Source organism: Salvelinus sp. IW2-2015, linkage group LG6.1, assembly GCF_002910315.2.
Source record: "Salvelinus sp. IW2-2015 linkage group LG6.1, ASM291031v2, whole genome shotgun sequence".
Lineage (NCBI taxonomy): Eukaryota > Metazoa > Chordata > Actinopteri > Salmoniformes > Salmonidae > Salvelinus > Salvelinus sp. IW2-2015.
In genome coordinates, this window is record NC_036845.1 from 20532534 (window position 1) to 20545476 (window position 12943).

A 12943-nucleotide genomic window follows, 5' to 3' on the forward strand; every position below is an offset into this window, starting at 1 on the left:
AGAGCACTGAATATGGTTTTGGGTCCTACTGTGTCTCTAACTGATAATTGTACACGACTTCAGTATTACTTACTAAAACTGGTGTTACACTAAGGTTTTTATTATTTTATTTTGTTAGGATTATTTTGCTCTTACTGTAGTAGAGTAGCCCACTCCCGACCGATCACGTTGTACAGCGCCTGAGTGGTGCAACGGTCTAAGACACCGCATAGCAGTGCAAGCTGTGTTGTTACATATGCTGGATCGACTGGGAGACCCATGAGATGACTGTAGGTTTTTGGTTTCTCTCCCTCTAAAAACAGAAATACATCATTATAAATAACAAACTGGCTTTATTTACAAATTAGTTTCAATGTCTCACCTCATGTTCAAGAATGGCCTTTTTCTAGGCTCATTTTACATTATTTGAAAACAAAATAATCTCCAGAATACAGCTATTTTTTTTAACAAAGTGATTTTTAAAATTATTATTAATTTTGAATTATATAAAAGACCCTTGGATATGCTCATATATTATTAACCCTGTTATTAGCAGMACAATATATATTGGTCATGGCTCCCGAGTGGCACACAATGGGATTACCTTGCAGTTCTCCAGCTGTATCCACTATTATGTATCAAACCTGACCATGATTGGGAGTCCCATAGGGTAGCGCACAATTGGCCCAGCGTTTCTCTCCCTATAAAAACAGAAATAAATGTTTTGGCCTTTACAAATATTATTTTGGCCTTTATTAAGATTACAATTGCTCACTTTTGTTAATTTTTTTAAATATTAACCTCGTTATATATTATCAAGTTGATGGCACAGTCATATAGCGACACCTACATAAAGCTGAGTGACTCACTCATTCATGGCTTTGGATCAAAATAAATAAGTACAAACATTCTTTCTGATAGTCTTTAATAAATACTTTTTTTGGTTATCCTGACCTGGACACCATGTACAGTATTATAATAGCCCATTATGGGCTATTAGCAGGACAATATACCTTTACCAACACCTCTCTGTATTTTGATACTTTGTGGATGGGGCCTCAACAGCGGCACAGCTGTCTAAGTCACCGCAATGGAAAATGAGTTGCTACAGATACCCGTGCCGGCTGCCCCAGGGAGACCCATGAGGCGGCTTTTGGTTTAAATTTAGAATCCTCCAATCTTCTATATGTAATTATTGACATTTCCCGCTGCTCTGAGACATGTATGGGGACTGGTCTTGATAAATCAAAGACATTTTTATTTAGACTGAATCTCCGTTTGGGTATTGGTTAGACTACAYTTATGGTGTAGAACTGTTATGCTCTTAGTGTAACCTTTTATTTAACTAGGCAAGTCAGTTAAGAACAAATTCTTATTTACAAASACAGCCTACTCCTTCCTCCCCTGTCGGGGAATTGAACCCCGGTGTCACGCCCTGGCCTTAGTATTCTTTGTTTTCTTTATTATTTTAGTTAGGTCAGGGTGTGACATGGGGTATGTTTGTGTTTTTTGTCTTGTCTTGGGTGGTTGTAGTGTCTAGGGGGATTTGTTAGAGTGTATGGGTTTGTGTTGAGTGAATGTTTCTAGGGAAGTCTATGGTTGAGTGAATGTGTCTAGCTATGTCTATGGTTGCCTGAGTGGTTCTCAATCAGAGACAGATGTTTTTCATTGTCTCTGATTGGGAGCCATATTTAAGGTGGCCATAGGCATCATGTATTTGTGGGTAATTGTCTATGTCTAAACGTTGGTAGCTTGTGTGTGCACTTTCGTTTTGTAGCTTCACGGTCGTTTGTTGTTTTGTTAGTTTGTAAAGTGTTTCGTTTCGTTTTCATCTTCGTCGTTATAAATAAAGAAGATGGCTTATTTTCCAAATGCTGCGTTTTGGTCCGTCTCTCCTCCACACGATCGTGACACCCGGTCTCCCACAGGGATTGTTTAGCTAAATAGCCCAGTCCTGTAGCCAACTCCCGACCGTCACTTTGTACAGCGCCGTATTTTCCATTCCATCCTAATGGAAACTCAGAGGGTTTTTRGTTTTTCTTGGAATAGAAACAACATAATATTAATCAAATTAATTAAGCTAAATTTCTTAAAATCAGTCCCATATACTATGTTCTTACAAAAAAGMTTTTAAATTCTATAGTACAGCCACAATTAAAGGGTATCAAATGCTTCTCTAAGATGCCCTCTGGTGGTCAAACTAGCACTAACTAGCATTAATGGTACCAGTGGTGGGCACTTAAATAACGTGCCATAGAATTCTGCTGCACCACGCAAGCTGTGCTGCAGTATGCTGCAACTTTTAAAAGACAAACCACGGTAGATTATATAAATGGTTAGGCATTTTCAACACAAAAGTTTCTTAAAGGACTAGAAGATAAGTAGTCAATTTCTCCTCAACCCTCAACCATGAAATACTATCATGCATGTTTTTGATGTTAGTTCTGTGTGTGCAGTTAAGGGCAAGGCGTGCTGCTTTGTTTTCAGACAGCTGCAACTTTGCTAGGTCTTTCTTTGCTGTACCTGACCATTTTACCGGACAGTAGTCAAGATGGGATAAGATCAAAGCCTGTACAAATAGTACAGTTGATCCTCAGTAATTCCCTCTCTATACTGGCAGTAAGGAGAGGAATGTAGCTAGATAGTGTAGCCATTACCAATATGCAATATGAGACCAGGGTTACGGTTAAAACGCGATTTTCACAGAAATGTACAAAATGTACAACTACAGCATTAATGGCTAATTTTTTATTTATTTTTTATACATAACAATTACTCTGATTAAAAACGGAACGATTCTGAACACTCTCCCAAGTCCCAAACTTCGGCAGACAAGTTTCAAATTCTTGATGAAGTTTTTAGCCACAAGCATAAACTAGCTAGCTGGGAAGGACTCATCAGGTCAACTTACTGAACCGAATGCATCCTTCTCCACTCGACTCTCAGCTGTGTGACATAAGTCATCAATTTGGGCATCAGGTGTGTCCATATAGGCTATCACGGCTTCCTTAGTGCAATGTCATTATTTTGCATGTCATGTGAAACCTGCTTGAGTTAGTTTTAACTTTAGTTTCAAGATAAACAAACACAATCAATCTATTTTTATTGATATTGAGTATGTTGCATCTGCTGCTGTGAGTGAGTACAGTTTGACCCCTGCCTCAATCTCTAGTTCATTAAGCCATCTAGTGTCATTTTTATCTCTTTCTCTCTCTCTGCTGTGTGTGCATGATGTGCCTCATCTGTCACTCAAATGTCGAGGGGCTGAAGTTCATTGGTTGAACTCAAATTGCTAGGGGGCTGGGCCAGGTGGGGGAACATATAGGAAAAATGGTGCTGCACAGCTTCCAGAAAAACAGTCGCTTTCAAACTAGGGATTTTGTGGCTAATTGAGGTTAGACAGTAAATCTGCATGTATGAACTACAAATTGTCACATCCAGCCCAAAGATAGAGGTATAAACAATACTTAGTAGTCGCAAAAGTTCTGGGACATGTCTTTAAATACCACTAGGAGAAGGAAGAAGCAGAAAGCTGAAACCAGCGACCTCATGGCTCAAATATTATACTGTCAGTCCTTTTCTTCAGCTTGTGGTCACTTACCACATCCAGTCAAAGATATTCTCTCTCTCTCTCTCTCTCTCTCTCTCTCTCTCTCATATTTATATAGTGGTCTTTAGAGGAGCTGCCCAACACATTATTCTTAAGAGGGATGACAGAGAAGCTGGATGGTCAGCATGTGCAAGACCCCACACTCCTGTCTTTTCAGTCTATTGACAGAAGCAAATGCGCGATTGATATGTTTTGGTAGGAGACAAAATACTTCATTTCTCGAATGACCCCCAAAGGTGTCACAAGGGTATTCCACAGTGTTCTCTGTTGGGTTTGGAAAGAGTCAATACCAGAGATATTTGCTGTGTCACAAATTCCCTCCTCCCCCTCTCTCTCCCAAATGAAAAATATCTCCAGTCCAAACAGATGATTTATTTGCAGAGTAAAGTTATTGCCTTCACTGCATTGTCCTCATTATTATTCTAGACCATTGGCTCATAGCGATGTGGTGAATTAGACCATTACTAATGAACATCTGAGAGTTTTGATCATTTGTGACTTCATGTTTCAGGCCTATATCTTTCCACTCTATCTGTCCACGCCAATCACAGATGCACATTAAATGAAGGCTAGTATTAATGGTATTGTAGGTAGGGAAACTGTCCCAGATGTTTTATGTAATCCACTGTTTGGGCCTTGGCCTTTTGGCTGGTCAAAGCACTTTAGAAGTCTCTCTGAGTGACAGTTTAGAATGCATTCAAAATCCTATTAAGATTGACTTATTGGACTTTGACAAAAAAAAGGTTGCGTTGAACAGCACATAACTGGCACACGTTCTTTCCCCTCCCATTGCATTCTCACTGTGCTCACATACAGCTCACACTGCTTAGTGACAGTTTAGCCGGTCAGAGGTTATGGCTAACGAGCAGCAGAGAGAGTCTTGAATGGGGTGAGCGGCGACCCTCAGGGAGCGGATGTATTCTGGGTGAGTGGTTGGCGCTCTGTGTTTGTTGAGGACACGGGTCGGTAGTCTGTCAGAAGTTGGTGTCTCTCTGGGGCTCTGGCCATGTTGTGGGTCAAGTGTAGAGAGCAGCTCCTGCTGGGGCTGTATTGATGCTGCAGTCCCACTCTTGGCACACACTCCCTGGGTTGTGTCTTCTGCTGGGTTGTGGGTCAGCGGTATTGCCGATTCAGTGCGGTTTTGTTTCCTCTCTCTCTCTTCCTTCTTTCCTCTGGTCTATTGTTTACTAACTCACTCACTACACAGTCTCCAAGAAAGTTCTACACAGGCTAGCTTAAAACTTGACCTTTCTATTATCTAAGACTATACCGTTGTCGTGACTTTACACTCATTAATCTGATGACTGTGCCTTTTTGCGGCACGCTTGTAAGGCTCTGATTGTCCAAAGGGGTCCCCACCTGTCTTCTACTGTTGTTCTCCCCTGCAGTCGTCCGGTATCCGGTGACTTTTCGTATAGTCCTGAACAGAACTACAGAGTTTATTCTACTTCCATTCGCTCTGGAAGATGCTTCTTTGAAGATAGGCTAGCCAGCCGTGTCGATGGTTCCCAGTGGGGTGATAAGAGTAGCGTAAAACGATGGTTTGAACAGACTAATGGAATGGTCCCACTTAAATGTCCTTTTCTAGATGCTTAGGACAGCTAATCAGCCGTACCAGTGATTGTCCGGGAGGTGACTATTGTCTCCGTGTTGAGAAACCACTTTAAACATGAGCTGCATCTCAACATCTCTCTGGTCTGATATGTTAATTCTTTACCCATCCTTTTATACAGTTCCTTCAAAAGGGGTCGTTCCGTTTTGTAAAACTAGTATCCCTTATGGCTCCTAAAATCATGTCCCTCTTAACAAAAACATTCATAAATGTTCATATTTCATGCACAACGGATTTTATGGACACTTCACACATATTGTGGGTATACTTTTCAAAGTTCAGTATTTCCTTAGTAACATTGTTAATGACATTATGACATTAGTGTTCTTTTAGGTCACCTCTGCCCATTCCCCACGTTCTATGTTAGAAATATTTTTCCAATATTTGCTTTTGAAGGTGTTAGAGTTTTGGCGGAAGAAAATCTTCTTTAAGACAAAGGCACATTCCTTGGGTGAATTTAGAGAGAGATGCTGAATGTTCTGTCCTTGATTTACAACAGGGTGTGAGCTGTCAACCCCCCCACCAGTTCCTGTCTCCCCCCTCTGCGGGTGAGAGAGGTGGTCTGGTTGAAGTTATATATTGCAAAGCTGGTCTGACCTATTTGGATGCTCACAGGACAGTCGGTACACCATCCACCTATCAGTGCTCAAGTTACAAGACAGCTCAAGACAGTTACACACTCCACAAACACTCCTCACCAACCTCATTCTGTATCAATCTCAAGGTGTGCACTCTCAACACATTTGATCACTCATATACATTGTTAAACAGTATTGTCTCCTTCCACTCAAGATTACCTTTTATTTTGACACCTAGATCCAGATGAGGTGATTCTGAGAGGTACTATGATTATGAGTATGGGGTCATTAGACTCTTTGTGAGAAAGCTCAGCTCTCTCCCCCTTCTCATGGAATATCTCTCCCCTTTCCCCTTTCTCTTAAGCCTAGGAGATGTGACTGATGATTCTTCTAGCAGCTTATCAGAAGAATGTCCCTCTCCCTGTCCTATTATAACACCAGTACTGTTCCTAAGGGATAGAGAAGGTGCTGGAGGCCCTGTACAGATGTTGAGAGGGGATCGGGGGAAAGGCGTCAGAGGCACTGAGGACACCTCTCCTCCCTCATCTCAGGGTCATGGGGTCAACGTCTCCCCCAACAGCACTGAAGAGAGTTGAGACAGACAGTGAGTGGGAAAGAGAGAGAGGGGGAACGGAAGAGAAGGGGAGAGAGAAAGAATGATAGAAGAAACTGGAGACAGATTGGGAGAATTCAAGTGAGATATTTTAACAAATAATAGAGCTATTATGCTGTAATAAGGAACATCTATGGTCATAATGTGTTAAGAACCATGTACACGTCTATCACATATCAGACAAGTCATTTTCACCAACACCAGTAAATGGGGTCAGTCCAGCCAATGAGGACCATCCCCTACCACCACCAACACCACRACCATCAACATGCTCCTTTCCCTGACCTGGATCTCTTAGCTCTGGAATTGGCAGCAGCTCAGCTCTCTGCCCCACGGTCGCTGCAGGCAAACAAACCCAGCAGGCCTCACACACTCCACTGACCCAGTGCTCTCACAGGCTTCTCACACACGCAACTCTCACAGGTTACACACACACACACACACGCACACACGCACGCACGCACGCACACACGCACACACGCACACACACACACAGGCACACAAAAACACAGGCACACAAAAACACACACACACTGCAAGCAAATCCAGCTCTTCACAGCTGTTTAAACGACACACAGACAGACTAATCAAATGTTCCAACAATGAAGCGTGTCAAACAGGATGTGCGTGTGTTTGTGTGCATGTGTTTGATCACTGATGGTCAAACACATATGAGTTGTTACTGATCGTTAGCTTTCTCGTTACGTGCGTGACCTCTGGCAGCCATTGCTGGTCCAGTTTAAACATTTTAAAGAGTGTGACTGACCGTGGATGTTTTMGATTTTATGTCCCATTTGTTCTTGTTTTGGTCCCCTCTTTGACCTCCCTAACAGGTCTCAACTCAAGGTTTTCCTTCCAAACCCTCTCTCCCTTTCCTTCTTTCTCGCTCTCACTGTCTCTCTCTCGTCTCTTATCCTTTCAATCTTTTTCTCTTGCTGTAAAATCGAATATCCATCTCTTACTTCCTGCTCTTCATTTCCTCYTTGTGTATTTCATTCTCTCTTTTCTTATTTTGGAAATGTCGACTCAAATTTATCAGAAATGTGGCAGGAGGACACAGTGTTTACCTATGGAGGCCAAATATGTAGAGCCCCGGGGTGAGTGACGTGGGTCACCATGTGTGAGAGGCTCTCTCTCTCTACCTTTAACTCAAGTAATGTGGCCCTCATATTGACTGGTCCTCTATCAGCCTCGTACACACATGCATATAGATGTATACGTGCACAGACACACACATGCAAACACACACCACGGAAACTAACCCAAGTTTCAACTCCAGAGGTTTCCATTTCCAAATGATATGATGTAGTAGGAAGGTTTCCAGTTTCTCAGGGGGATGAAATGTGACCCATCATTTTATCAGAGTATTCAGGACTATCTGAATCTCACAACAGAATCCAATGCTCTAATCTAGTGGGCCTTCATACAAGGATTGTGTCATCAGGTTTTATCAGGTTTCGGGTATGACCCAGATGCAGACAGTGTCAAAGAAACAAACGTTTATTTCTAGTGCAGGGGCAGGCAAATGGCAGGTCAAAGGCAGGCAGATGTCAGTAATCCAAAGAGGGTGCAAAAGGTCCAGAACGGCAGGCAGTCTCAGGGTCAGGGCAGGCAGGGGTCAATAATCCAGTGAAGTGGGGCAAGGTATAGAACGGCAGGCAGGCTGAGGGTCAGGGTAGGCAGAACGGTCAAAACTGGGAAGAACTAGAAAACAGGAGCAGGAAGAGACAGGAGCAGGGGAACTGGTAGGTTTCACGAAACAAAACAAACTTGCAACGGACAAACAGAGAACACAGGTGTAAATACACAGGGTATAATGGGGAAGATGGGCGACACCTGGCAGAGACAAGCACAAAGACAGGTGAAACAGATCCGGGTGTGACAGGTTTGTCATTAATATTAGACTTGTTGTACTGTTATTGCCTGTTATTGTCTGTAGCTACGGAAGTCTTGCAGGAAAGTTAAAACCCAGCCATGACATTGGGGTCAACCTCAGCTGAAACTTTAAAGTTATCAGGGTGTTTTTATGTGACACGTTTATGTCTCTCTTCTTCTTTCCAACACTTTTTGTGTTCTGGTTCTTTTTTAACAGGCTTTGGGCTGTTTACTGTTTCACATTTTCATTCTCGCTTTCCAGCTTTGACCTGTGTTTTTAGTTTATGAACAGATTTTACAATATAGATGTTTTTTTGTTGTTGCTGGCACATATGGAGATGATAGTGCCTCCACATCATGGGCAGATGGCTTTGTTGGGCCGAGCTGAAACCCTTCTGGGCTGGACCTCCCACCCTGTGGGCCTACACACACGCACACAGACTAAGCGTATCTGTCTAGCTTTTCTTGGAGCAGAGGAGCACTAGAGGGGTCCCTGGTCCAGCTATCCATTTTCCAGGTGGCATCTGCTCTGGGATATTACAGCACAAGTAGGGGGGGGGGAAAGGGCAGAAAAATTGTATTGAAACTTCAAAAAGTTACTCAAATAGTGCTTAAAGTTAATTTCAAGCTTCCATTCAGGTATCAAAGAACCATTTGAAACAGAATGCAAAGACAATGTTTTTTTCTCCGTACTGACCCTGCACTGAGCAAAATTACAGTATTTCCTTATGCTGGTAATCGATGTGCAATGTGYAAGGTACTGTAAACAGTTTATCTAGTCTCACTKATTATAACTCATCATCTGATCTCTGATCTGTTCCAGGGGGCTTTTTATCACCATCCATGACCTRACTCACATCTCCACCGTGCTCCAGAGCTGGCCAGAGAAGGACATACGCGTAAGTCTATGGTCAAACCTGAAAAGGCCTTTCCCTATATAATGCAGAAATAGGTTGTGTCTGAAATGGCACCATATCGCTCTATTAGGGGTGCTATGCCCTTTTCACTGTTAGGCCTAGTTGTTCYGTCTGATGGCTTAAGGCAGGTATTGCTACTGGGTATGTGTAACAGTATTGCTTCCGTCCCTCTCCTCGCCCCAACCTGGGCTCGAACCAGGGACTCTCTGCACACATCAACAACAGCCACTCTCGAAGCATCGTTACCCATCGCGCCACAAAGCAAGGGGAACAACTACTTCAGGTCTCAGAGCGAGTGACGTCACCGATTTGAAACGCTATTAGCGCGCACCACCGCTAACTAGCTAGCCATTTCACATCGGTTACATATGCATGGTTTTGCTCCAGGCCTGTTGTAAAATACACGCCTGATCCAGTAAAGCAAGGTCCTGGTGAACTGCTAACTAGTAGAATCAGGTGCATTAGATCAGGGTTGGAGTGAAKTTCTGCTCTGCAACAGAGTAGCTCTTCAGGAGGAAGTTGGGCAGCCCTGGCTTAGAAGTCAGGGGTTAGCATTCCTGGTAGTTCTCTGTATGGACAGTGTGATAACTGGGGATAGGSACCAGTGGAGGCTGGTGGGAAGAGCTATAGGAGGACATGTGGTATCCATATGTTTGATARCYTTCCAGCCATTACAATAGCCRATTCTCCTATAGCTTKTCCCACCAGCCGCCACTGAAAAGCACACATACGCTACATGACCAAAAGTATGTGGACACCTGCTCATCGAACATCTCGTTCCAAAAATCATGGGCATTAATATGGAGTTGGTCTCCCCTTTGCTGCTATAACAGCCTCCACTCTTCTGGGAAGGCTTTCCACTACATGTTGGAACATTGCAGCGGGGACTTGCCTCCATTCAGCCACAAGAGCATTAGTGAGGTCGGGCACTGGTGTTGGGCGATTAAGGCCTGGCTTGCAGTCGGCTTTCCAATTCGTCCCAAAGGTGTTCGATGGGGTTGAGGTCAGGGTTGTGTGCAGGCCAGTCAAGTTATTCCACACCAATCTCGACAAACCATTTCTGTATGGACCTCGTTTTGTGCARGGGGGCATTGTCATGCTYAAACAGGAAAGGGCCTTCCCCAACCTGTTGCCACAAAGTTGGAAGCACASAATCGTCTAGAATGTCATTGTATGCTGTAACGTTAAGATTTCCCTTCACTGGAACTAAGGGGCCWAGCCCGAACCATGGAAAAACAGCCCCAGACCATTATTACTCTTCCACCAAACTTTKKAGTTGGCACTATGCATTAGGGCAGGTAGGGTTCTCCTGGCATCCGCCAAACCCAGATTCATCCGTCGGACTGCCAMATGGTGAAGCGTGATTCATCACTCCAMAGAARGCATTTCCACTGCTCCAGAGTTCAATGGCGGCGAGCTTTACACCACTCCAGCCAACACTTGGCATTGTGCATGGTGATTTAGGCTTGTGTGRYGCTGATTGGCCATGGAAACCCATTTTGTGAATCTCCCGATGAACAGTTCTTGTGRTGACGTTGCTTCCAGAGGCAGTTTGGAACTCGGMAGTGAGTGATGCAACCYAGGACAGACGATTTRTACGTTCTACGCGCTTCAGCACTCAGCGGTCCCATTCTGTGAGCTTATGTGGCATACCACTTCTTGGCTGAGCCGTTGTTGCTCCTAGACATTTCTACTTCACAATAACAGCACTTAAAGTTGACCGGGGTAGCTCTAGGAGGGCAGAAATTTGCCGAAATGACTTGTTGGAAAGATGGCATCATATGACGATGCTACGTTGAAAGTCGTAGCTCTTCAGTAAGCCCATTCTACTGCCAATGTTTGTCTATGGAGATTGCATGGCAGTGTGATTGATTTTAGACACCTGTCAGCAACAGGTGTGGCTGAAATAGCTGAATCCACACATTTGAAGGGGTGTCTACATACTTTTGTGTATACTGTGCCTTCGGAAAGTATACAGACCCCTTGACTTTTTCCACATTTTGTTACGTTACAGCCTTATTCTAAAATGMATTAAATAAATAATAATCCTCAACAATCTACACACAATACCCATAATGACCAAGCGAAAACAGGTTTTGACATTTTTGCCAATGTATYAAAATATACRTTATTTACATAAGTATTCAGCCCCTTTACTATGAGACTCGAAAATGAGCTCAGGTGCATCCTGTTTCCATTGATAATCCTCGATGTGTCTACAACTTGATTGGAGTCCACCTGTGGTAAATTCAATTGATTGGACATGATTTGGAAAGGCACACACCTGTCTATATAAGATCCCACAGTTGACAGTGCACGTCAGAGCAAAAACCAAGCCATGAGGTCGAAGAAATTGTCCGTAGAGCTCCGAGACAGGATTGTGTCGAGGTACAGATCTGGGGAAGAGTACCAAAAAATGTCTACAGCATGACATTTCCTCAAGAACACAGTGGCCTCCATCATTCTTAAATGGAAGATTTTTGGTACCAACGAGACTCTTCCTAGAGCTGGCCGCCCYGCCAAACTGAGCAATCGGGGGAGAAGGGCCTTAGTCAGGGAGGTGACCAAGAACCTGATGGTCACTCTGACAGCTCCAGAGTTCCTCTGTGGAGATGGGAGAACCTTCCAAAATGACAASCATCTCTGCAGCACTCRACCAATCAGGCCTTTATGGTAGCGTGCCAGACAGAAGCCACTTCTCAYTAAAAGGCAAATGATAGCCCGCTTGGAGTTTGCCAAAAGGCACCTAATGGACTCTCAGACCATGAGTTCTGATGAAACCAAGATTGAACTCTTTGGCCTGAATGCCAAGTGTCACGTCTGGAAGAAACCTGGCACCAACCCTACATTGAAGCATGGTGGTGGCATTATCATGCTGTGGGGATGTTTTTCAGTGTCAGGGACTGGAAGACTAGTCAGGATCGAGGAAAAGATGAATGGAGCAAAGTACAGAGGTCCTTGATGAAAACCTGCTCCAGAGTGCTCAGAACCTCAGACTGGGGTGAAGGTTCACCTTCCAAAAGGATGACAACCCTAAACACACAGCCAAGACAATACAGGAGTGTCTTCGGGACAGTCTCTGAATYTCCTTGAGTGACTCAGCCAAAGCCCAGACTCGAACATCTCTGGAGAGACCTGAAAATAGCTGTGCAGCAACGCTCCCCATCCAACAGAGCTTGAGAGGATCTGCAAAGAAGAATGGGAGAAACTTACCAAATACAGGGGTGCCAAGCTTGTAGCATCATACCCAAGAAGACTCTGTGCTGTAATCGCTGCCAAAGTTGCTTCAACAAAGTACAGAGTAACGGATCTGAATAATTATTTAAATGTGATATTATTGTTTTTAATTTTTAATAAAAACTTTTTTTTCTTCTTGTAATACATTTTAGAATAAGGCTGTAACGTAACAAAATGTGGAACAAGTCAAGGGGTCTGAATACCTTCCGAAGGCACTGTATAGTGTAACTCCAACTTTCTCGTAAATCATGCATTGATGTCAATGGGTTCTGGCCTGTTTGAGGCCATTACATCCAACTGTGCTCTAATATCCTCTAAGTCATGATCTTGTACAAAAGCTGAAGAACATACGCACATCCAGTTACTTTCAGCAGGTGCTGGAGTGGTAGGCAAACTCATGGAAAACAGAAAGGAAAATGCCGCACACTGCTGCTCATGCTCCCAGATGATATTTATTTACAACAACATTTCGACCTTTAGGTCTTCATCAGGCATCCATATCAAGTCATGCTCTTGTCATAT

The 12943-nt window shown here is 43.5% G+C and overlaps 1 protein-coding gene across 1 annotated transcript in view; it reads left to right on the plus strand.

Annotated features, from left to right (window-relative positions):
- LOC111965295 (NADP-dependent malic enzyme) overlaps positions 1 to 12943 on the plus strand; it is a 124663-nt gene that overhangs the window by 67885 nt on the left and 43835 nt on the right. Inside the window, exon 4 of the mRNA XM_023989378.1 lies at positions 9091 to 9166. Coding sequence (XP_023845146.1) covers positions 9091 to 9166 — 76 coding nt within the window. The remainder of the gene's footprint in view (positions 1 to 9090; positions 9167 to 12943) is intronic.